The sequence below is a fragment of the Chanodichthys erythropterus genome, chromosome 11 (genome assembly GCF_024489055.1).
Source record: "Chanodichthys erythropterus isolate Z2021 chromosome 11, ASM2448905v1, whole genome shotgun sequence".
In the NCBI taxonomy this organism is placed as follows: domain Eukaryota; kingdom Metazoa; phylum Chordata; class Actinopteri; order Cypriniformes; family Xenocyprididae; genus Chanodichthys; species Chanodichthys erythropterus.
This window is the reverse complement of record NC_090231.1, coordinates 12,862,804-12,886,536: the sequence shown is the minus strand read 5'-3', so window position 1 is coordinate 12,886,536 and position 23,733 is coordinate 12,862,804. Positions and strand designations below refer to the sequence as shown.

The following is a 23,733-nucleotide window of genomic DNA, read 5'->3' as shown; positions in this document are numbered from 1 at the left end:
CAAGTAATGTTTGATTAGGACTTTTTTGTTAATAACAACTTTAGGGTTTTGCTTCGCACCTTTTACCTTATTATTTATTCTCAAGTTAGGTAAAGTAAGTTGAGTCTGGCCTAAATTATAAGCATTTTAAAACTATTTGATCATAAGTTTTCTCTTTGGTATGTTCTTAAAACACTATAAATCAAAACCTCGGTTGGCAGTTTTTGTAATCAGTTATATTTCTTTTAATTTGTTACAAAAATGTAAAGGTAAATCATTAAAAAACTTTAGTAAAACATTAGTAAAACTTCATCATTAAAGTATAAAATATAATAATCACACTTTGAATCAAAGGGGTAGTCAGCTCTGGGCTTCTTGTCCAGGCATTTCTTAGAAACAAATAACAATGAATAACATTGTAAACAATGCATTATATTCAATACATTGGCTAAATATGTGTAACAAAAAGGTAATAATTGTGTGATATTAATAATCAGTTAGTATTTACTGTGTATCAGAAGATGCTTTTATAGGACCAACATTTTCTTTAAATGTAATTTTCCACAACAGGAAAATACAGTGCACAGCATAAATGAGTACACCCCCTCTGAAAAATCTCAAAGTCAGCAATTACTCAATTACTTAGAAGACATGTTAAGCCGCGCACACACTCAACGATTGTAAGGCCGATTATGAATGTAAATTGATACTTATGACTGAACGCGTTCAAACGCGTCCAGTCAGAGCCAGTTGCGTTCAGTCTGCGATTACCTTCGGTGTTTAAATTCCATGTTTAAGTATATAAATCGGCTTCAGTCGCAGGAAACAATCGCTGTGTGTTGAGCACAGTCTTAGAATGTTTTAGATAGTCGTTAAATGTGTGCTCAGCTTTAGGGTTCTTTAGAGATATAATGGTCCAGCAAGTTTGCTTAATCATTTACCAAAGAAGCATGTCAAAATTATTCAGGGAAATAAGATTTTCTTATCAAGGTGATAAAATGTTGTGTAGCAAAAATGAGTAAACCCTCCTAAAAGTTACTAAATAAAACGAAACATAAAAATTCTGGTGTAAGTTTAAGGTAATGTTTGATTAACAGGTAAGTATGTTGAACCAAAACATTTAAAGAGAAGTAATTTCTTGACAGTTAAGTGTTATATAGCCCACTGAATGATTCTCAGACTTAATGCTGACAACAATGGAACCACTTGGGAGAGAACTGTCAGGAGACTTATTTCTTAGCACAAAAGAAGACAGTGGAACAAGAGGATTACCAAATCATTGTTTTAAGTTTGAAAATATAGCAAAAGTAACAGAAATTCAAAAACAATAGACTTGTGTCAAGGCCCCTCAATTAATGAGGCCTTCATTTTAAGCTTTCATTTAGTGATGAGGGATTTTTTTGCTAGACAAAGGACAGGAGGAACACCAAGCGAGTGTCTCAGAGCCAGCAAAAGCTATGTAAAGAGTGACTTTTTATCTCACAGAGTAAGATGCAGCCTGCAGAAATTACATGCATGGTTGTTGTTCTCACTGGAACCTCCTACTGTAGCCAAAGCACAATAAAGTCAGTTATCCATTTCCAAAGCCCATATTTACAAAATATAGATTCTGGGAATAAATTCTCTGGTCTCATTGGACCAAATCAATCATTTGGGATCTAACATCATCCAAAATGTTATGGCGTTGCTAGAGGAGGAGTACAGTGAGCTCTTATATAGGGATGTATGAGTGCTGAAGGTGTGAGGGAGTTGTGCTTTATCAATGCTGTCATGAATTCCCACACCACTGTGTAATTTAATACACAAACTTAAAAAACAGAATATGTTACCCTTTCCTCATTCCCTGCATTGTTGGGCAATCTTTCAACACGACAATAAGGATATGCATTCTCTCAAGCTGAAAAACCTTCTGTGGAGATGTATTGCACTCAGTCTTGACACTCTTGAGCACCTGTGGGGGATTCTGTAGAGATGAGTTGAGCTCTCTTTTCCTCTCTTTAGTTGATCAACACTCCCCATTAAAGACCAGGGCATTTAAGGAGCTCATCATCCAGAAGTTAAACAGGACAGATGTGACAATTTGTCATGAACTTGTACACTCTGTGCCAAGAAGGGTCAGAGCAGTATATTCAAAATTATGGCAGGCATGCTAAGTGCTAGAATATTATACATTTGTTGAATTAAATCTTAGGGTGTACTCATTTCTGCAATCATTGATTTAAACAAAATTGGCTAATTTACTTATTTTATGGCTATTAATGAAATATATTTCTCAATTTTTATTATGTATATGTTTAATACATTTTAGTTTTGCCATCTTTCCGTGAATTGTATTAGTGATCATAAAGAAAATACATCTTTTGTATTTGTTCAGAGGGGGTGTACTCATTTATGCTGTGCACTGTATATCAAAGCTCCTATGAACTATATACAGACAGATGTCATGAAAACTGTCCACATATAAAAAAAGACAAAAAAGAAAAAAAAAAAAAGAAAGAAGGATATGTAAGATGTCGTATTAAAAAGGGAGGGGGGAAGTAAACATTTATGCTTATCTAACAGCATCAACATGATTTTGGTTCAGTTCTGAATAGTCTTATCCTTTGCACGATTGAGCTTGGCACTGGTACCTTCCAGCAAGACAGTGTCTCTAGAATAAGATGAAAGTTGCAGGATTGTTCCATCCATAGCTTTAATATAGTCTTTTTGGCAGCAGTGCTTGCTGCTAATAAGGCCCTTTTTGATGAGCATTCAGCTGGAGAGCAGAGTCATTTAAAAGCAGAAAAAGCAAAGGGTCTTGAGGTATATTCAAATGTAGAATATCCAAAAGAACAGTACTTAGAAAAGTCTAAAAAAGAACCACAATTGGGCATTCCCAATACATGTGCGAATAAGAACATACTGTGGATTTATTACATAGATAACAGAACGGATCAGATCTAACCCTCATCTTATACAATACACTAGGAGTAATATAAGCCCTATTTATACATTTATGATGGATCATCTGGTGTGCCAGTTTCTTAGATGCAGTGAAACATCTGGCCCATACCACGTCTCAGTCAGGTTTAACTAAACCTTCCCTTTCCCAGGAGTAGATAGCTGGAATATAAGAGTACTGTAATAAAAGAACTGAATAATAGACCTTAGAAATTAAACCACTTCAGGGTATGAATACCGGAATCAGACCAGTCTTTAAAAACAAAGGTTGTCTTGGTGTATAAGAAAGGGCCTTCCATAATTTTCTCAGCCAGAAGATGAATGGCTTTTATCTGCAGAGCTGGTGTTGCTGTATATGCAAGAAATTTGCAGACAGAGACTTCACATTCACAAACACATATGCAGAGATTCTACTTGCACTTGCATCTAGAAATTATGAAAGAATGACATGCACAAACTGTGACATGGTGTTTTAGCTGTTGTACCACACACATAATTACTGATCCTTCTAACATGTAGTGGAGCCCAAATGTTTCCAGATGTTTATTACCTATCCACACAATGACAGCCATATGATGAAACCTCTCTTCCAGCCGGTAGAGATGAAAACATCAGCCCAGCTGGCTAGAGAGTGGGGGCTGGAAGATGTCGATCACACATTCACAGAAGAAGATTACCGCACACTAACCAACTACAAGGCCTTCAGCCAGTTTATGAGGTACTGACTTGAACCAGGGGTTTCCCACATTGTAGTTCCTTTGCAGCAACATTTGTGCATTAAACATATTGTCTTCTGCAGACCCATGATTGCTAAGAAGAACCCTAAAATCCCCATGTCCAAGATGATGACCATTCTGGGGGCCAAATGGCGTGAGTTCAGCTCCAATAATCCGTTCAAAGGCTCGGCAGCAGCCGTCGCTGCTGCTGCCGCCGCTGCCGCAGCGGCCGTTGCCGAGCAGGTCTCTGCAGCAACAGCCTCCCCTGAACCTCCACCTCAGCCACCACCACTTCGCAAGGCCAAGACCAAAGAGGGCAAAGGTTAGGGGTCAAAAAGCATGGGCAGCTTTATGGGTTTCAGTACAGATTTTGGTAATATAAACGCACAGCATCAAAAATGTATGATTTTGTAGGATTGATAGCAATTTATAGAAAAATTATAATACTGAATAATTAGATGTGTATGCTAATTTCTTCTGTTTTTAGATTCAGATGACCTGTGTCATCATCTTAACGGTCACTTAAAGTGTCCCTATTATGCTATTTTAAGGATCCTAATTTTGTTTTGGAGGTCTCCTATAATAGGTTTTCGTGCATTCAAGGTCAAAAAAACACTTTAATTTTATTATACATTGTACATCACTTAATTTCTCGAAGAGTTTAAAAACGGTTAGTTTTAAGATTCCATCTCTCTAAACCCCTCCTTTCCTCGAGCCTACTCTGCTTTGATTGATCAGACGGCTCAGTCTTTTGTGATTGGTCAGCCACTTACAGGGTGTGTCGGAATCGAATCGTTAATTACCATATCTGAATTTCAGCTCTGGATCTTTCTCAGCGCTTGATAAACAGGGATAAGAACAGAGGCGAATTTACGTATCAATTCCACCGCTAGTCCTCATGCTTTTGAAGTGCATCAAAGTGGATTCACAGCGCTGAAAACAGCATCATCTCAACATGTCGACAACACAAACCAAACTCTTCCAGGCCTCAGCTACAACTACAGTGTTTGACATTCAAAGTAGACGTTGTTCATGGGCAGCCAATGAAGACCATATACTGGCATTATGCAAATTTGTTACATTGTTTTGTTACGTAGGTTTGTAACAGGAAGTGAGACTGGACTTACTGACGACTCGTTTCTGCAGTCCAGAATCGATTCTTTCTTTAAGAAGACAATAACTTTATTTGTCGTGCACTTTGATCTTTAAAACTTTGCATCTTTTACATTCACAAACAGCTGTAGTACACACTGCATGAAGGGTAATAATATGGGCACTTATAAAATATTAATTTAATAAGCAATTAAATTTAATTTTGTGAATCTCAAAATGAATATTTTTTTATACCGTACCTTATAATGTTGTGATGCTAAATGAACTTGTAGTGTTTTAAGACAATTAATTTTAGATTTTAGTCTTTTATTTTTTAATTTATCAAGACAAAATGTTATATAATTTTAATATTGCCCATTTATTGGTTATCGGCAGGCCCTGGCTACAAGAAACGCAGTAAGAGTCCTCGTGTCTCCGACAAGAAGAAGCCAAAACCCAAGAAAATGGCTCCTCTGCGCATCAAACTGGGAGCACTTGGTAACAAGAGGAAGAAGAGCAGTTCGGTGAGAGTTTGTGTGTAATGCATAATGTGTGCACATAAATGTGTGTTGGGTGCAGTAGTTGTGTTTGATTGTGTGTGGTTGTAATGCAGAGTGAGGAGGTGGATGAGGACGACTCTGAGCAGGAGAACTCCAGCGTTCACAGCTCTTCAGTCCGCTCTGACAGCTCGGGACGGGTCAAGAAGAACAAAAGGGGTCGACCAGCAAAGAAGAAGAAAAAGGGTGAGAGTTTTTTCCCCTCATCATTGTATTGGATCTGTCTTTAAAAACAATGCTTTTGTTTAACCCTCTGATTTATGAAATAAATCACAAAAGCAAAAACTTGCTTGAAAACAAAATATAATCATTTCCGATTCTTGTGTCCCAAAAATTATTCGAAATTGTTCACTGCAATTAGAGCTGGGTGGTATGACGGTATATATCAGAGCAACGATATATATAAAGTGTCTACGTTACAGATTATGCTATATCCTGGTATGTAAATTTATCCACATAGCACAGTACTACTTAAAGTTATTGACATATTAAAGTGATAAAGAAACATGTGCAAATGAGAAAATAAAGAGTGGGGCGTGCATGAGAACTCGTGCTGACTGACGTTATAAGATTTTGGTTGTATGCCCCCCCCACCCCGCACACCCACACCTAATGGCTGAAAATCGCTTTTAAAATCTTCTTACTGAAGTGGACATTATGCATCAGAGAGTTCAAATTAATTTTGCATCTCTCGCTTTCGCTCTCAGTGCTGGGTGATGAGGATGGTGATGGCTATGAGACAGACCATCAGGACTACTGCGAGGTGTGTCAGCAGGGAGGAGAGATCATTCTGTGTGATACCTGTCCTCGAGCGTACCACCTGGTGTGCCTTGAGCCTGAGCTGGAGAAAGCGCCTGAGGGCAAGTGGAGCTGCCCTCACTGTGTGAGTCACATCCACCAAAACCTATCATTATAGAATCACTGACTGATTTGACTCAGTGAAGTCAGATATTGTCTGATATATTTTCCTCTCTGTAGGATTTTTAAGCTTTTCTAGATTCATTGTAATGAAAGTCCATGTTTTTTAGGAGAAAGAAGGGATCCAGTGGGAAGCAAAGGAAGAAGACTTTGAGGACTTTGAAGAGGAGTGTGATGATGTCCGGGATGTGGAGGCTGGGCTTGGTGGAGAGGAAGAGGAGGATGATCACATGGAGTTCTGTCGTGTGTGTAAAGATGGAGGAGAGCTGCTGTGCTGTGACTCCTGCCCGTCATCCTATCACATTCACTGCCTGAATCCCCCACTACCGGAGATTCCCAACGGAGAATGGCTCTGTCCACGCTGCACTGTGAGTAATACATTGTCACTACACAGGTGTTTCTATCGTGACTGCCAATTTTATGTCCTAGGGCTTAATATTGACTAATTTTTGTTGCATTGAAAGTGTCTTGAAAACGTTTTGCAATAACTCCATCATTGATATTTGCTGATTTTGAAATGTCTTTTTTGCTTTTATGCAGTTTTTGTCTCTTACCCAAACATTAAACCTTAAACTAAGAATTAAAACTGTGGAAATAGAAACTTAAACCATTTCAGTATTTAAAGTGGAAAAATGACGGGTGGATGTCCCGTAGTTGTGGAGTCACCACAACAAACAAATTGGCCCTAATGAAGTTTTTTCAAAAGTTAGTGTACTTGGTGGAGACAACAGTGTCAGTGAAGAGCATGCTTGAGATGAAATATGAGACATGTGATGTGTGAAGAAAAGAAAGAAATTCAAGGTAAATATCACTTCTGAAAAGAATATTTTTAAACTTATTTTACAAGCTGTAATTTTGTTAATTTATGTGTGAAATATATATGGGGTTGTTAAAAAAAAATAATACTTTTATTTAGCAAGGACACAAAGACTTTTTTTTAAAAAACTTTGTTTTCATCAAAGAATCCTGATTAAAATTGTATCAGTTTTCACAGAAATATTCAGAAAAACAACTGTTTTCAACATTTATAATAATAAAAAAATTTCTTTAGCATATTAGATAATATCTTCAGCGTATAAGAATGATTTCTGAAGGATCATGTGACACTGAAGACTGGGGTAATGATGCTGAAAATTCAGCTTTGCATCACAGCAATAAATTGCATCTGTATATATCTAGCATTTTATGTATTTTTAATACACACAATAAAATAATATATAGTATATAAAGAGAAGTAAAGACTTGGAATGATTTGGGTTAAAAAGAGGCGTGTTAACTGAGATGGGTTTGGCTGATTTGAATTGGGTTAAATTTAGATGGGATAAGTAAGTTGAGTTGTGCTGATTTTGATTGGGTTTGGGGACAAAGTCAAATATTAGGTTATTGCTTGTGATTTTAATTTATATTTAATACATCACAAATTCCTCAGTGGTCAGTCTAGCAGAAATTTTGAATACAATCTGCTGTTAACTTCTGTTGTCTGTTTTTCAGTGTCCACCAATCAAAGGGCGAGTGCAAAAAATTCTGCACTGGCGATGGGGTGATCCCCCACCCCCTGTTCCTGTCCCTCCACCCCCAGATGCACCCCCTGATGCCCCGCCCCCTCCGCCCATGAAGGGTCGTCCAGAGAGAGAGTTCTTTGTGAAGCTAGCGGCACAGTCCTACTGGCACTGCACCTGGATTACAGAGCTACAGGTGCGAGAGTGAGGCAGATGTGTGAGATGTTACAGGATGTACAGACTTTTCTCTTATCCATCTGTCCTTCCTCAGCTCGAGATCTTCCACTCTGTGATGTTCCGGAACTACCAGAGGAAAACGGACATGGACGAGCCGCCAAGTCTGGACTACGGCTCTGGGGGAGAGGAGGATTCTGGGAAAAGTGAAAAGCGGCGGGCCAAAGACCCTCAATATGCGATTCTGGAGGAGAAGTACTATCGATATGGCATCAAGCCAGAATGGATGATGGTTCACAGGATAATCAGTCATAGGTGTGTGTGTTTTTTGTGTTAATCAACTATATTATACTGTATATACTAAAACTTTGTACTGTCCGAAGATTAAAGTGTGTTTGTGTGCGCACAGCGTGGATAAGAAGGGCAACTACCACTACCTGGTTAAATGGAGAGATCTGACCTATGACCAGTGCACCTGGGAGAGAGATGAGCTGGACATCCCTGAGTTTAGTGCATACAAAACGGCATACTGGAGACACAGGTGCAGTCATACATAGATGTTTCATACATAGATGGATGATCCTTATTCACTAAACTTTGACTTTAAAGGTACAATTTGTGATATTTTTTTCCGCTAGAGGTCGCTAGAAGCCTATTCAAAACAAAGGCGTAGTTTGATGACACCAAGTTTTAGAGCGGAAACTTGGGACATGTGGTCTCTAACTCAACGGACGGTGCAAAAGAATAGGGATTGGAGTCCGGAAGAACTCATGTTCGTGGATGCGATTATTAACGTTACTGTAGTATGAAGCAGAGCAGGACCGAGTGTTGCGGGAGCTGAACGAGGAGCTGGAGCGATTGATCAACACACGCCTCACGAGCAACGGGACTTTTATTATGAAACAGTCACCGGCGCCCCTTCCGCTTTTCCGGTCATGAGTTTACGGGAGCTGTCCTTGTCGACAGAACCAGCGGCAGATGGTAAACAGTAATTATGTTCCATAAATAAGTAACACAATCCACCATAAAACGTGCAAGAAGTAAATAAGGAACTGCTTGAAGCGAGCTAGTGGTTTGCTGGACGCTAGACACTACTTCCGCATTTGTCCACGGCACTGTTGTCATGTGGTTTCTACGTCAGTAAAGGCGGTAACAAAGGTAACTGACGTCATTGACAGGCGACTGCACTGCCCTGTGTCACTGTTTAGAATGGGAATTTTCTCATGATTTACAAGTAGTTGAAAACATTAGAGATACTGTTTGTAATCAGCTGGACAAAATATATAACACTAGCCTAGTGTTTTTTTTTTATATTTTACTGCAAAAATTTTACATATTGTACCTTTAATGTGCTACATCTGCATTATAACCTCTTTTACATAATGTTTTTAGTTTTCTATCAATATATCTTGAATGATGCAGTGTTCTGTTCTTTTTTTTATCACAGGGAGGAAGTGATGAGGGAAGACCCAGAGAAGCCAAGGAAGATGAGGAGGAGAGAGGAGAATGATGAAGCTCCAAGCACGCCTGTTAATGATGTTAGTGTCAGCCCCTGTCTTTTATACCAGTGGTTCTAATATCTTTTGGCCAAGTACAATTTTTGCTAAAGTCTGTAGTAAAATCAAACAAGTACTACATAGTCAGAATGGTGTTCTCATAATCTGTTTAGCAGATGGACATCTCTTTCAGTGTGAAGCATAATTAGTCATTTTTTAAAATAATATTGGTCAGGTTGAGGGTCAGTTCAATGCTGGATTTGCACAAAAGATTAACATAACGGCACATGCTAGTCGATGAGTTAATCAACTCCGCAGCAACTACATAAATTTATCAACTAATCATTCAGAAACGTCCAGATGCATTCTAAAACTTCTTCCTGAGTCTCTCCATCAGTGTCCGACTCTGGTTTGAACAATGTAAGGCTGAACACCGTTACTGACAATCCTCATTTTGAATGTGTGAGATTCTCCAGCTTTGTTGTTGTTGAATATCTAAAGCAGGAGCTGTTAAAGCTCCACCCTCTTCTGGAAAGGGGGCCGAGAGCAGCAGCTCATTTGCATTTAAAGGGACACACATGATCTGTGGGGTATTTTGAGCTGAAACTTCACAGACACATTTTGGGGACACCAGAGACTTTTATTACATCTTGTAAAAAGGTCCCGTTTAAAGCTTTTGGGGCATGTAGGATTACCCTTCTCTCTGTCTTTTCTCACCACTTCTCTACCCATCTCTCTTCTTCCAGCCCACAATCAAGTATGAGGAGCAACCAGACTTTGTGACAGAGACAGGAGGGACGCTGCACCTCTACCAGCTGGAGGGGCTGAACTGGCTACGCTTCTCCTGGGCTCAGGGTACCGACACCATCCTGGCTGATGAAATGGGCTTGGGCAAGACCATCCAGACCATTGTCTTCCTCTACTCACTATTTAAAGAGGTCTGTGTGGGTCAGGTTACAAAAGTCTATGTTAAATGACAAATAAAGCTTTGAACTTTACGTTATATTTTCTCTCTCCCTTCCTGTTCCTCTCCTGTCCTTCCTTCCTTATCACTTGGTTTATTTCTCTCACAAGGGTCACACTAAAGGGCCTTTCCTGGTGAGTGCACCACTCTCCACAATCATTAACTGGGAGAGGGAGTTTGAGATGTGGGCTCCCGACTTCTACGTTGTCACCTACACCGGAGACAAGGACAGCAGGGCCATCATCCGTGAGAATGAGTTCACCTTCGACGACACGGCGGTTAAGGGAGGAAAGAAAGCCTTCAAATTACGGGTGAGGAGATGAGTGCTGAAAGGATGAAATGGTTGGTGATTGGAGAGGTGAAATGCAAAGATGGACAGTGTGAGGAGGAAAATGAAGAGAAGTAAAATGGCTGAAGGAGAGGAGCCATAGTATGAGAGAGGGGAGAAAAGATGTAATTTGCTAATGTAAGAAGAAACATACAATAAATTGCTTTTACTGTAACCATTCTTTTGATTTTCTGCCTATCATTTCTCCAGAGAGAAGCACCCATTAAGTTCCATGTGTTGTTGACGTCCTATGAGCTTGTGACTATAGACCAGAATGTTCTTAAATCCATTGACTGGGCCTGTCTTGTAGTGGATGAAGCCCACCGTCTCAAAAACAACCAGTCTAAGGTATACTGACTTCATGGGTTTTTCCCGGTTTTCTGTCCAGGATTGGTTTGTGTGTGTGTTCTTGTGTTCTCGTATACATGTGTGCGTACGTGCGTGTGTGTGTGACAGAGAGAGAGAGTTTGGTAGATTTAAATTTAATTAGAATTTTTTTCTAATTTAATACAGGAAAGGAAATTACTTTTTGGATTCTTTGCAACATAGTAGATGACAAATGGATGACAGAAGTAAACCTGCACTTTTATAAACCATCATAATAAATAATAATTCAAGTTGTTCACATATCGGCAATAAAAAATGCAATTAATACATGACAATTCGTATATATAGCTCCTTTAAATAGGGCATTTTTGTAACAATGTAAAAATCTGTACTGTCACTTTTGATCAATTTAAAGAGTCCTTGCTGAATAACAATATTAATTACTTTTAAAAAAATCTTCCTGACCCAAACTAGGGTAGGGTTAGGGTATATACAGTGGGTACAGAAAGTATTCAGACCCCTTAAATTTTTCACTCTTTGTTATATTGCAGCCATTTGCTAAAATCATTTAAGTTCATTTTTTTTCCTCATTAATGTACACACAGCACCCCATATTGACAGAAAAACACAGAATTGTTGACATTTTTGCAGATTTATTAAAAAAGAAAAACTGAAATATCACATGGTCCTAAGTATTCAGACCCTTTGATCAGTATTTAGTAGAAGCACCCTTTTGATCTAATACAGCCATGAGTCTTTTTGGGAAAGATGCAACAAGTTTTTCACACCTGGATTTGGGGATCCTCTGCCATTCCTCCTTGCAGATCCTGTTGTGAAGCCACTCCTTCATTATTTTAGCTGTATGCTTAGGGTCATTGTCTTGTTGGAAGGTAAACCTTCGGCCCAGTCTGAGGTCCTGAGCATTCTGGAGAAGGTTTTCGTCCAGGATATCCCTGTACTTAGCCACATTCATCTTTCCCTCGATTGCAACCAGTCGTCCTGTCCCTGCAGCTGAAAAACACTCCCACAGCATGATGCTGCCACCACCATGCTTCACTGTTGGGACTGTAATGAACAGGTGATGAGTTTTCTCCACACATACCGCTTAGAATTAAGGCCAAAAAGTTCTATCTTGGTCTCATCAGATCAGAGAATGTTATTTCTCACCATCTTGGCAAACTCCATGCAGGCTTTTATGTGTCTTGCACTGAGGAGAGGCTTCCGTCGGGCCACTCTGCCATAAAGCCCCGACTGGTGGAGGGCTGCAGTGATGGTTGACTTTCTACAACTTTCTCCCATCTCCCGACTGCATCTCTGGAGCTCAGCCACAGTGATCTTTGGGTTCTTCTTTACCTCTCTCAATAAGGCTCTTCTCCCCCGACAGCTCAGTTTGGCCGGACGGCCAGCTCTAGGAAGGGTTCTGGTCGTCCCAAACGTCTTCCATTTAAGGATTATGGAGGCCACTGTGCTCTTAGAAACCTTAAGTGCAGCAGAATTTTTTTTGTAACCTTGGCCAGATCTGTGCCTTGCCACAATTCTGTTTCTGAGCTCTTCAGGCAGTTCCTTTGACCTCATGATTCTCATTTGCTCTGACATGCACTGTGAGCTGTAAGGTCTTATATAGGTATTATATAAGGTCTTTCCTAATCAAGTCCAATCAGTATAATCAAACACAGCTGGACTCAAATGAAGGTGTAGAACCATCTCAAGGATGATCAGAAGAAATGGACAGCACCTGAGTTAAATATATGAGTGTCACAGCAAAGGGTCTGAATACTTAGGACCATGTGATATTTCAGTTTTTCTTTTTTAATAAATCTGCAAAAATGTCAACAATTCTGTGTTTTTCTGTCAATATGGGGTGCTGTGTGTACATTATTGAGGAAAAAATATGAACTTAAAAGATTTTAGCAAATGACTGCAATATAACAAAGAGTGAAAAATTTAAGGGGGTCTGAATACTTTCCGTACCCACTGTACATTGAGGAAAATCTACACATACATAAATTGCATTCTGGAAGTGCTGCTTACCTTGGTTTAATACACCTTTTTTTTTTTTTATGTTTCCAGTTGAGAGAAAAATGTATTTTGTGTGTGTGTTTTATTAACTGAAGTCTGTTGTTGTGGTCTGTTAGTTCTTCAGGAGACTGAATGACTACAAGATAGACCACAAGCTGCTGCTAACAGGAACGCCACTCCAGAATAACCTGGAAGAACTTTTCCACCTGCTCAACTTCCTGACGCCCAACCGCTTCAAGTACCACCAAACACATAAAAGCATATTTATACACTCTAGACTATAAAAGTGGCCCAACAAATTATTTTGACAGTAAAACGTAGTATGTTATCTAATGCAATTATATATTGTTTTTTTTAGTTTGTCTGAAGTGTTCTGATACTTTTTGGGTCCACTGGATGTACACATCAACTCAGACACTTCAATCAACTAACTTTGTTTCTGTCCCTCAGCAATCTAGAGGGTTTTCTAGAGGAATTTGCGGACATCTCTAAGGAGGACCAGATCAAGAAACTGCATGACCTGCTCGGCCCACACATGCTCCGGAGACTCAAAGCTGATGTGTTTAAGAACATGCCGGCTAAAACTGAGCTGATCGTCCGAGTGGAGCTCAGCCCCATGCAGAAGTGAGACCCACAACATCAGTATCACAAACAAAATGCGATGACGTTGAATTTATTCATACATCTCAAAATTATTAGCAAAAGTAATTAAATCAGTTAAATTGCTTAAATATATATTTCACATTATGCGTGCCAGCTTGAAACATTCAATACAAAAAGAGAAATAGCCGATATATAGAGTTATGTGGAGTGTTTTTTTTTTTTTTTTTCATTTGATTTTTGTGTGTAACTTGTGTGTGAACAGAAAATACTACAAGTTCATTCTGACACGCAACTTTGAGGCGCTGAATTCTAAGGGAGGAGGGAACCAGGTGTCTCTGCTCAACATTATGATGGACCTAAAAAAGTGCTGCAACCACCCCTACCTCTTCCCTGTCGCTTCTGCCGTAAGAACGCACACTGTATCTTTGACAGCTTCAAGAAAACATTGAGATTTAGAACATTTGGATGGGTTTTTGGCTCTTTTTGGGCCCATTTTAACTTGTGTAGTGTGAAATACTGCCACCTGCTGTTAGAAAATGTTGTTCAAATGCAGCCAAAATGTTGAGTTTACCGTTTGTCAGTTTTTTTTTTTTGTTGTGCATATATGTATCATAGGCTGTTTTGTTGTGTTTGTGTGTTGCAGGAAGCTCCCAAAACACCAAGTGGAGCTTATGAAGGTGTCGGTCTCACTAAGGCCTCTGGGAAACTCATGCTGCTGCAGAAAATGCTCAGAAAACTGAAAGAACAAGGCCACCGAGTGCTAGTGTTCTCTCAGGTACAAATGCACATTCACATAACCTGTTATTTACACATGTCACAAAAGAAGCTGCTGTATTTGCTAGTGCATGGACTCTCAAATTGTGTAATGTTTAGTGCCCCCAGGTGGTACACAGCAGAAACTCTAGAAATGTAAAATACAAAAAATATTACAAAATATATTGTTTTTACCATGTGTTATTTCTATTCAAATTGAATACCGCTTTGTGTTTCTAATTATTGCAGTCTAATATGGAGCCAATGACATGCTTGGTCTGATTTGATCAGATGTGGTACTTGCTCTGAAAAGTATGATTGGGTCATATAAATATTTACACACACTTGTTTCCTACTTAGATGACCAAGATGCTGGATTTGCTAGAGGATTTCTTGGATTATGAGGGTTATAAATATGAGCGAATTGATGGAGGCATTACTGGAGCTCTCAGACAGGAAGCCATCGACAGATTCAACGGTAAGAGCAGCTCTCCACATATACATGTTTTGTAGATAAATACTCTGAGTAATATGTAGTGTGCATGTATCCTGTTTCCCAATGTTTTATCAAGATGCGCAAATGTAACACAAATGTAAGTCTTGTTTTCTGTGAAAATGATCAAAATTAAGTGGGTTTATGCTTAAATAAGAACAAATATCTGCCAATGAGTTATGAAAAACTGATTTTTCTTAGCCCATTGGCAGATATTTGTTCCAGTTTTAACAATAAACTCAAATTTTTTTTGATCGGTTTCACAGAAAACAAGACTTTTGTATTTCCTGTAAATTTCGATATAAGAATCTTTAGACATTTGAACTGGAAAACAAAATGAAAACACTGAGAAAGTACATCACTTTTGTGCAATGTGATCAGAGGATACAGTAACAGTTATTTCATTATTCTAGTGGTTAGAAGCAGAGCAATTCAAGCTAATTTTTTCTTTGTAAAATAAATTACAAAGTAATGGATATCTGTTGAAGCTGTATTTTCAACTATTACAACTCATTGTGTTTCTCCCTTAACATTTAGAGAACCCATCGACACATTGTGTTCCCTTCAATTTATCCCTTAATAAATTTTATTTACTTGCTCTTAAAAAGTTTTTTTTTTTTAAAGTCTTACAATTACATTCATAAAAACTGCAGAAACCCTGTATGAATTTCGTCAAGCTGTGCCCTACTTTTAACACTTTCAGTAAATGCCCTAAAAAGAGAGCAGCAAAACTGAGGTGATTGAGAAAACGGGTGAGATATTATTCTGTTCGCCCTCAGAATCTGTGAGTGGCATCTAATGCTAGATTGCATCAAGCTTTAAGAGCAGTCTGCTGTGAACTCAAAAACCTTGGATTCAGCACTTAGATTTGCGCATGATATCAATAATGAAACTAGTTTGACAGACCTGTTCCGATTCCGAGCGCTTCTAGAAAGATAGAAGTTTTAAGAGATTATCTACATTGCCTCAATTTTTAAATACATTTGGTATTTATTTCTTTTAAAAAAAACTGCACATGCAGTAACATTGAAATCCTCTCTAAATGATATGATATATGTCCAGATTGTCCACAGATCTGTAAAATGCCAGTCAGGGTGCATGCGAGTATCATGAGGGTCTTGCAGCGGTATGATTCATATGGACTATAGGAATATTAATATTAATCAAAACACATAACTGACAGTTCTTAAGCTTGTGCTCAAGAGATGCCAATTTGCTCAATGCTGAAAAAATTGGTCACTAGGTGCTTGGATGGTCTTGAACAAAGGTGGTCTGAAATGTTTAAGAAACACTGAGCCAGAGGTTTGGTTTTAATAGCTATTAAAATGTCATCACAAAGTCATCTTTACTCCCCCCCCTTCTCCTCTCTCTTCCCAGTCCAAATGTTGATGATAAATGTGTGTTTTGTGAATTTAGAGAGACTATTTTTCTTTGTTTGTAAGATACAATCCATTCTTTGAGCTATTCAGTCAGTTGTTTTTCAGATGTGGAGAAAAGTTTATGCAAATGTCAAATGTCTTATCTTAAAATGGCAGTTGATTTATTTTATTTTCGGGTAAGCAAAACAATAGGACAAAATTACTTGAGAACAGACATGGTTGGGACATTATACCTCTGTTTAAAGGGTTTATAAAGTCTGGAATGATTGTTGAATTTGAATGTTTCAAAGTATTGAAAGATATATAAACATTTGAACAACAGTGGTGCTATAATTATATTTTTATTTTGTGTTGATGGGAGATTTTATTTTGGTATTTTGTGGTGTTGAGGTTGATTGAATGTGTTTTATTGAGGTTTTAATCATTGTGTTATTTGTTATGATGACTTTTTGGGTGGCCAAAATGTATGACAAAAATCTTATCACGCTATGAAAAATTCTACATCCCTTTTTTTGGATTTTTAAAAATCCAAACAGACAACAAAAGTTGCACCCCTTTTGGCAGCAAAGTAATCCTCTTCTTAACTTGTTTGGGACACATTACCTCTGTAAGTTGCATTTCTCAATATATATTCTTTATTCTCGCATGTCGTTAACCTCAACACATGCTCAATGTTAGCTTTGTAGATATATTTAAATGAAAGGTATTAGGGGCATAGCAAAATTTCAGTATCTGTTAAAAAAAAAAAGAAAAAAAAAGATAAAGGTACACTATGTAACCTATTGGTTAAAAAAAAAAAAAACTCTAGGTTAAAAACATTGAACATTGTTTTGGTTGTGCTTAGGGTGATTCCCCGGATGTATGAGATTTAGCTGCTCCATGTCAACTTTTCTCACTCAGTGTGTAAACTAACCTATGCAACTCCCACATCATACATGCATCAGAGTAGTCGGAGAGACTTTTCTCTATTTACGGATATGACGAGACGCGCATGGGCGAGTGATGTATGTACACAATTTCCTATGAAAACCATCCCAATAGGTCTAAAATATAAACCCATAGTGAATCAAACTAAGACAAACAAATTTTGGAAGAAGGATTGATGATGTATGTATGTAATTACTCTACCGCTCAAAAGTTTGGGATCGGTAAGATTTTTAATGTTTTTAAAAGAAGTTTCGTCTGCTCACCAAGGCTGCATTTACTTAATTAAAAATACAGTAAAAACAGTAATATTGTGAAATATTATTACAATTTAAAATAACTGTTTTCTATTTGAAAATATTTTAAAATGTAATTTATTCATGTGATGGCAAAGCAGAATTTTCAGCATCATTACTCCAGTCTTCAGTGTCACATGATCCTTCAGAAATTATTCTAATATGCTGATTTGCTGCTCAAGAAACATTTATTGTTTACAATTGTATGAAATATTTGTGTACAATATTTTTTTTCAGGATTATTTGATGAATAGAAAGTTCAAAAGAACAGCGTTTATTTGAAATCTAATCTTTTGTAACATTTTAAATGTCTTTACTGCCACTTTTGATTGATTTAATGCATCTTTGCCGAATAAAAGTATTAATTTCTTTAAAAGTATAATATATATTTTTTAAAAATAAAAATAAAAATTCTTACTGACCCCAAACTTTTGAATGGTAGTGTAAAATGTTACAAAAGCTTTGTATTTTAGATAAATGCTGTTCTTTTGAACTTTCTATTCATCAAGGAATCCTGAAAAAAAAGTACACAACTGTTTTCAACATTGATAATAATAACAAATATTTCTTGAGGAACTAATCATCATATTATAATGATTTCTGAAGGATCATGTGACACTGAAGACTGGAGTAATAATGCTGAAAATTCAGCTTTGGCAACACAAGAATAAATTACTTTGTAAAATATATTCAAATATAAAACAGTTATTTTAAATTGTAATATTTTTCACAATATTACTGTTTTTACTATATTTTTAATTAAATAAATTAAGCCTTGGTGAGCAGACAAAACTTATTTTAAATTAAAAATCTTACCGATCCCAAACTTTTGAGCGGTAGTGTATGTTAATTTTTGAACCAAAAAGTTACATAGTGTAAATATCTTTAAATATCTGCATAAAATCTCTCTCTGTCTGTCTTACAGCTCCTGGAGCGTGTCAGTTTTGTTTTCTTCTCTCTACACGGGCGGGCGGTCTGGGCATCAACTTGGCCACTGCGGACACAGTCATCATCTTTGACTCTGACTGGAATCCCCACAATGACATTCAGGTAAATTAGATACTCACTTTACTTGTGTGACACTTGTCGGTTTTGTTCCGGCTATTTTCTTTGTCATGTATTTTGCCATCTAGTGGACAGTTTGAGTACTCAGAAAAGCATCTGTGAGGTTTCAAAGCTAAACATATTTTAAGAAGCTCAATGTAGAAGTTTCTAAGTCGTCTCGAATATTACCTCTTTCTCTCAGGCCTTCAGCCGAGCTCACCGGATTGGTCAGGCCAATAAGGTGATGATATACCGTTTTGTGACTCGGGCCTCGGTTGAGGAACGAATCACTCAGGTGGCCAAAAGGAAGATGATGCTCACTCACCTGGTGGTGCGCCCAGGTCTGGGCTCAAAAGCCGGATCCATGTCTAAGCAAGAGCTGGACGACATCCTCAAGTTCGGCACTGAGGAGCTTTTCAAGGATGAGATTGAGGGTGGGATTGATAAGATAAATCGGTTGATGTGAAGAATTTAATGAACCTGTGAATTAATAATAAGCAAATGAACAATTTAATAATTGTGTCAACCAATCAAAACCAGTGTTTAAATGTTATGAAAGAACTTGCTCTGTACCTCATGTTTGTGCCCAACATCCCTGCTCTGAATGACCAAAAACACTTTATTATACTGAAGGTTCACCTGTGTGTTTATTATTTTCAGCAGGGGACAATAAGGATGATGACAGCAGTGTCATTCACTACGACAACGCCGCCATCGAGCGACTGCTAGACCGCAGCCAGGACGCCACAGATGACTCTGACATGCAGAACATGAACGAGTATCTGAGCTCCTTCAAGGTTGCCCAGTATACTGTCAGAGAAGATGACAAGGTGGGGGATGTTTTTGAGGAGTATCAAAGAGTGGAACTGTTAAAGTGCCGCTATTATGCTTTTTTGAATATTACCTTTAATGCAGTGTGTACTATAGCTGTTTGTGAATGTTAAGGTCTGCAAAGTTTTAAAGGTCAAAATGCACAACAAATATTGTTACAAGCTGTTGTATCCTAAAAGAAAGAATTGTTTCTGAACTGCTGAAACAAGTCATTAGCAATTCCAGTCTCAACATATTTTGCAATGCCAGTCTATGGTCTTCACTGACTGCCCGCAAACAACGTCTTCTTTGACCCTCAATCACTGTAGTTGTAGCTGAGACCTGGAAAGGTTTAGTTCTTGTTGACGACATGTTGAGCAGATGCTGTTTTCAGCGCTGCAAATCCACTTTGTTGCACTTCAAAGGCATTTGGACAAGCGCTTGAATTGATATGGAAAAACTGACGCCATCATTCACTGTGTATTAAGTACTGAGGAAGCCTCCGGAGCTGAAATTCAGATATGGTAATAGGCATTTTCTTTCTGACAAGCGCTGTAAGTGGTAGACTAATGACAACAGACCTGGCCTTCTGATCAAGTAGAGTAGGCTCTCGGCAACAAGGGGGGACTTGGGGGTGCTTAGTCCCCCATTGATCTCAAGCCCCCCGTGATGATCTGTATGGTTAGTTCACCCAAAAATCGTCAAAAATGTCATTAATTACTCACCTTCATGTTGTTCCACACCCGTAAGACCTTTGTTCATCTTCAGAACACAAAGTAAGATATATTTGATAAAATCCGATTGGTCAGTGAGGCCTGCATTGACAGCAAGTTAATTTACGAATCTTTTGTTTCGAATCAGTGGTTTGGAGCCCGTATCAAAATGCCAAAGTCACGTGAACTGTTGAAACTTCAAAACTTTTATGACATAACGAAGCCACGTTTTTACTGAAATCACATGACTTTGGTGCTCCGAACCACTGATTCGAAACAAAAGATTCATAAAGCTTCAAAGCTTCATGAAGCAGTGTTTTGAAATCGCCCATCACTAGATATTATCCCGTTATTTTGTTTTTTTGGTGCACAAAAAGTATTTCTCATTGCTCCATAACATTAAGGTTGAACCACTGTAGTCACATGAACTGTTTTAAATATAACTTTAGTACCTTTCTGGGCATTTGAAAGTTTTAATTATCTTGCTGGCCTCACTGAGCCATCAGATTTTAACAAAAATATCTTAATTTGTGTTCCGAAGATGAACGAAGATCTTACGGGTGTAGAATGACATGAGGGTGAGTAATTAATGACAGAATTTACATGTTTGGGTGAACTAACCCACAGAGTTGTTTTGATATGTCTGACTCAACTCTAGTGGAAATTGGAGATTACTGGAAGCTTTCTGTAAGGGGAAACATGTGAAAAGCAGGAGTCTTGGTCTCCATTTGCTCTCCATTAATCTTATTGGTCTCTATGAGAAATAAAAGCAAAATATTAACTAATCAAAATATTAAGGAGATCTCACTGTGATTGTGTGTCCAGATAGAAGAGATCGAGAGAGAAATCATCAAGCAGGAAGAGAATGTGGATCCTGATTACTGGGAGAAACTCTTGAGGCATCACTATGAACAGCAGCAGGAAGATCTGGCCCGCAATCTTGGCAAAGGAAAAAGAGTCCGCAAACAGGTCAACTACAATGACGCAGCTCAGGAGGACCAAGGTACAGTTCAACACTTCCTACAGAATTTCAGTCATTTCTTAGTATTTGGTATGTTGCATTTTGGTCACTAGCTATGTTTCCATCTATTTTCTATTTTAAGAACACTGGATGGAAACGGCAAGATACACATAAATTCTAAAAATACGCATTAAAAATTTGTGTGCTAAATAGAGGTGGATACAATTTTTATCCGATAAGAAGACATATGCATAAACTACGATATAAAAATATTTACTGAATAAATCCCTCAATGCGCAGCAAAAAACTCACATCACTTTAGGGGCTTTTGTCGCACCAGGTAGTTCTAGGAACTTATTTCTAGGTACTTGCCACCAGGGTGGTTCCCCGAGAACTAACAGTTCCCCTAGGGCCATTTTACTGTTGCATTCACACCTCCAGTAGGAACTCTGAAGTGACGTAAGCCGCGCTTGTTGTTATGACTTTTATTTTGATGCCACTGAGAACGCCAGATCCTGAGCACACAGCACTCCTATTCTCCATTGATTTATGATCTGTTAAACAGTCCTGTCTAATACATTATTAGATAGAACTGTTATACAAAGAAAGTAGATAGTATATGAAAAAGTTTACTGTGTGGTTCATGCCCAGTGTCGCTAGCTGAGCAGAAGTACATAATCATGTTTTGGTTGGTCCAAAGTTGCATTAGATTTTCCTTTTTAGCGTAAAGGTTGAGATCCATTGTTGTTTTCCGTGTTTGTAGAGTTAGTTTGTGGAGTAAACATATTGGCTATAATATGTGTGTGTACATTGCTTCTTTTTTTTTAAAAAAAATGGTGGGTTCTGGTGTTTCCTGTGTGTCCGGCCAGTCAGCGCACACTTATGGGATACTGGATAACTGTGACTGGATGACTGGACTAACCAGCGGAACAATTTCATTGCACCGCATCTCAAATATTGGTTTGGTCATTCTGAAATTCCTCAGCCAAAGTTCGTCATCAGAATAATTTGGTATAATGACCTCCCAGAAGCACCTCATATGATTGCGTTCCCAAACACCAGGCATCCAAATGCAATAATAAGGTGATCATCAAATGATGTAGGAACCTATAAATTGTGAAATATTTGTAATATTTTAAGTCTGTCATGGTTTAAAGTGAATTTTGAATCCAAGATTTTCAGTGTGGTCTCAGACTTTTGGACCCCACTGTATTCTAATTAGCCCATTTTTCTTGCCTTTTATTACTATAACCATGTTTATGCTTGTCCTATAAATGCAGCATATTATCTCATTTAAATCTCTGAAATTACATCTTGTAGCAGTTTCATTCTCGGCATGTGGTTTACTACTTTACTTTTGATTGAGTAGGAAAGAAAGAGCATATCCCACACACTGCTGCTTTGGTCAGGTTAGAACAGCCACATGCAGTTGACTCAAAAACAGCTACATCCACAACACCCAGGGGATGCAAAAGTGTGGCAGCTTTTCATTTATGTGTCAAAAAGTGAAAAACAAAATGGTCAGGAAAAAGACAAATAACACAAACGAAAAAGGAGGTTTTCTCCAAAAAGGAGTAGTATAGAATTTATGGTTTCGCAGTGGTGCTTACTGCTGCATAATTACAGTGATATTTAAGATAAACTGTAAGTACACATACTTTTCTTTGTGTATCCAAGCAACCTGACTTGCAAGGTTGTAATGTTGCGGCATACCCTCTGCAGAATATATTACATATGCACAGAGAACAATCCGCTGGCCTTTTTTAAAATTCAACAATGGCCTGTGCTTCACTAATTTTTGTTTAAGCAGCTCTGCTTTTTTTCTGTAGGGCTAAATCATTCTCTTTGACAGCGGAATTTGAATAGAATGTGTGTGGATGGTTGGATAAGTGGAGATACAGAACATTTTTTCACAAAAGAGCCAAATCTGAAATAATCGCATGTGTCTTTTTTCCACTGTTGGAGAGAGTTGCCAAACTGATATTTAATATTTTGGTTGGGCTTTATTTGAGGATTCTGCTGCATGGTAATTGTTTGACCACTGCTGAACATACTCTGTACTGTGGTTTGTACTGAGTGCTTGTTACTGACAGTGCTCTATTTTATATGCTGTTGCAGAGTGGCATGCTGACATTTCAGATAACCAATCAGAGTACTCTGTGGGCTCAGAGGAAGAAGATGAGGACTTTGATGAGAGGCCTGAGGGTGAGAACTGCACAGACACACTACCCTTTCCCACTTTGTTCTTAATAATAAAAAAATAAAATAAACATAATTAAATAGTAATGTTAAAGGTGATAAAGAGGATCTTTTCGTCGACTGAGAAACCAAAGACTGTTACTGAGTTTCTGAAATGAGCGCATGCGTAAGAACAACCCCCCTCCTTTCGAGGGAACGCCTCCCAAAACTCGTGCCACGAGTATTGGAACACGAGTGTTTACCACCGGAATTCGCTGTATCGTGTTAGTGGATTCATTATGTCGGACTCACCGCAAGTAACTCATAATCTGCAGTTGTTACTCCTGTCTCCAGACAAAAACATCACATGCGGCGCCTGTGGAGTGTGGAAAGTTACTGGAGCGCGCAGCCGCGCTCGTCTCTCACAAGGAACGTCACGGCAGTGATTGACAAGCCAGAGGGCCAATCGTTTACGCGATGTTCGCGTAAACGATTGGCTGATGTTTTTAAGGCTCTACCTCGTGCACAGATGATGTATATTAATATTATTCCTTTCAGTGCACCTAATAA

At 38.3% G+C, this 23,733-nt stretch overlaps 1 protein-coding gene across 4 annotated transcripts in view; it reads left to right on the top strand.

The window, feature by feature from the left end:
• The window catches only part of chd3 (chromodomain helicase DNA binding protein 3), a 66,064-nt gene that overhangs the window by 5,773 nt on the left and 36,558 nt on the right, over positions 1-23,733 (top strand). For 3 of the 4 annotated variants that reach the window (XM_067401763.1, XM_067401759.1, XM_067401762.1), the window contains exons 4-26: positions 3,513-3,637; positions 3,719-3,957; positions 5,124-5,251; positions 5,341-5,470; positions 5,992-6,167; positions 6,313-6,570; positions 7,694-7,897; positions 7,973-8,190; positions 8,285-8,416; positions 9,323-9,413; positions 10,118-10,309; positions 10,446-10,646; positions 10,874-11,011; positions 13,126-13,247; positions 13,460-13,633; positions 13,875-14,016; positions 14,256-14,387; positions 14,726-14,843; positions 18,383-18,507; positions 18,704-18,935; positions 19,162-19,331; positions 20,850-21,027; positions 23,104-23,190. In XM_067401763.1, the coding sequence (XP_067257864.1) occupies positions 3,513-3,637; positions 3,719-3,957; positions 5,124-5,251; positions 5,341-5,470; positions 5,992-6,167; positions 6,313-6,570; positions 7,694-7,897; positions 7,973-8,190; positions 8,285-8,416; positions 9,323-9,413; positions 10,118-10,309; positions 10,446-10,646; positions 10,874-11,011; positions 13,126-13,247; positions 13,460-13,633; positions 13,875-14,016; positions 14,256-14,387; positions 14,726-14,843; positions 18,383-18,507; positions 18,704-18,935; positions 19,162-19,331; positions 20,850-21,027; positions 23,104-23,190 (3,712 nt within the window). The remainder of the gene's footprint in view (positions 1-3,512; positions 3,638-3,718; positions 3,958-5,123; positions 5,252-5,340; positions 5,471-5,991; positions 6,168-6,312; positions 6,571-7,693; positions 7,898-7,972; positions 8,191-8,284; positions 8,417-9,322; positions 9,414-10,117; positions 10,310-10,445; positions 10,647-10,873; positions 11,012-13,125; positions 13,248-13,459; positions 13,634-13,874; positions 14,017-14,255; positions 14,388-14,725; positions 14,844-18,382; positions 18,508-18,703; positions 18,936-19,161; positions 19,332-20,849; positions 21,028-23,103; positions 23,191-23,733) is intronic. The other variant, XM_067401761.1, reaches the window with a different exon arrangement.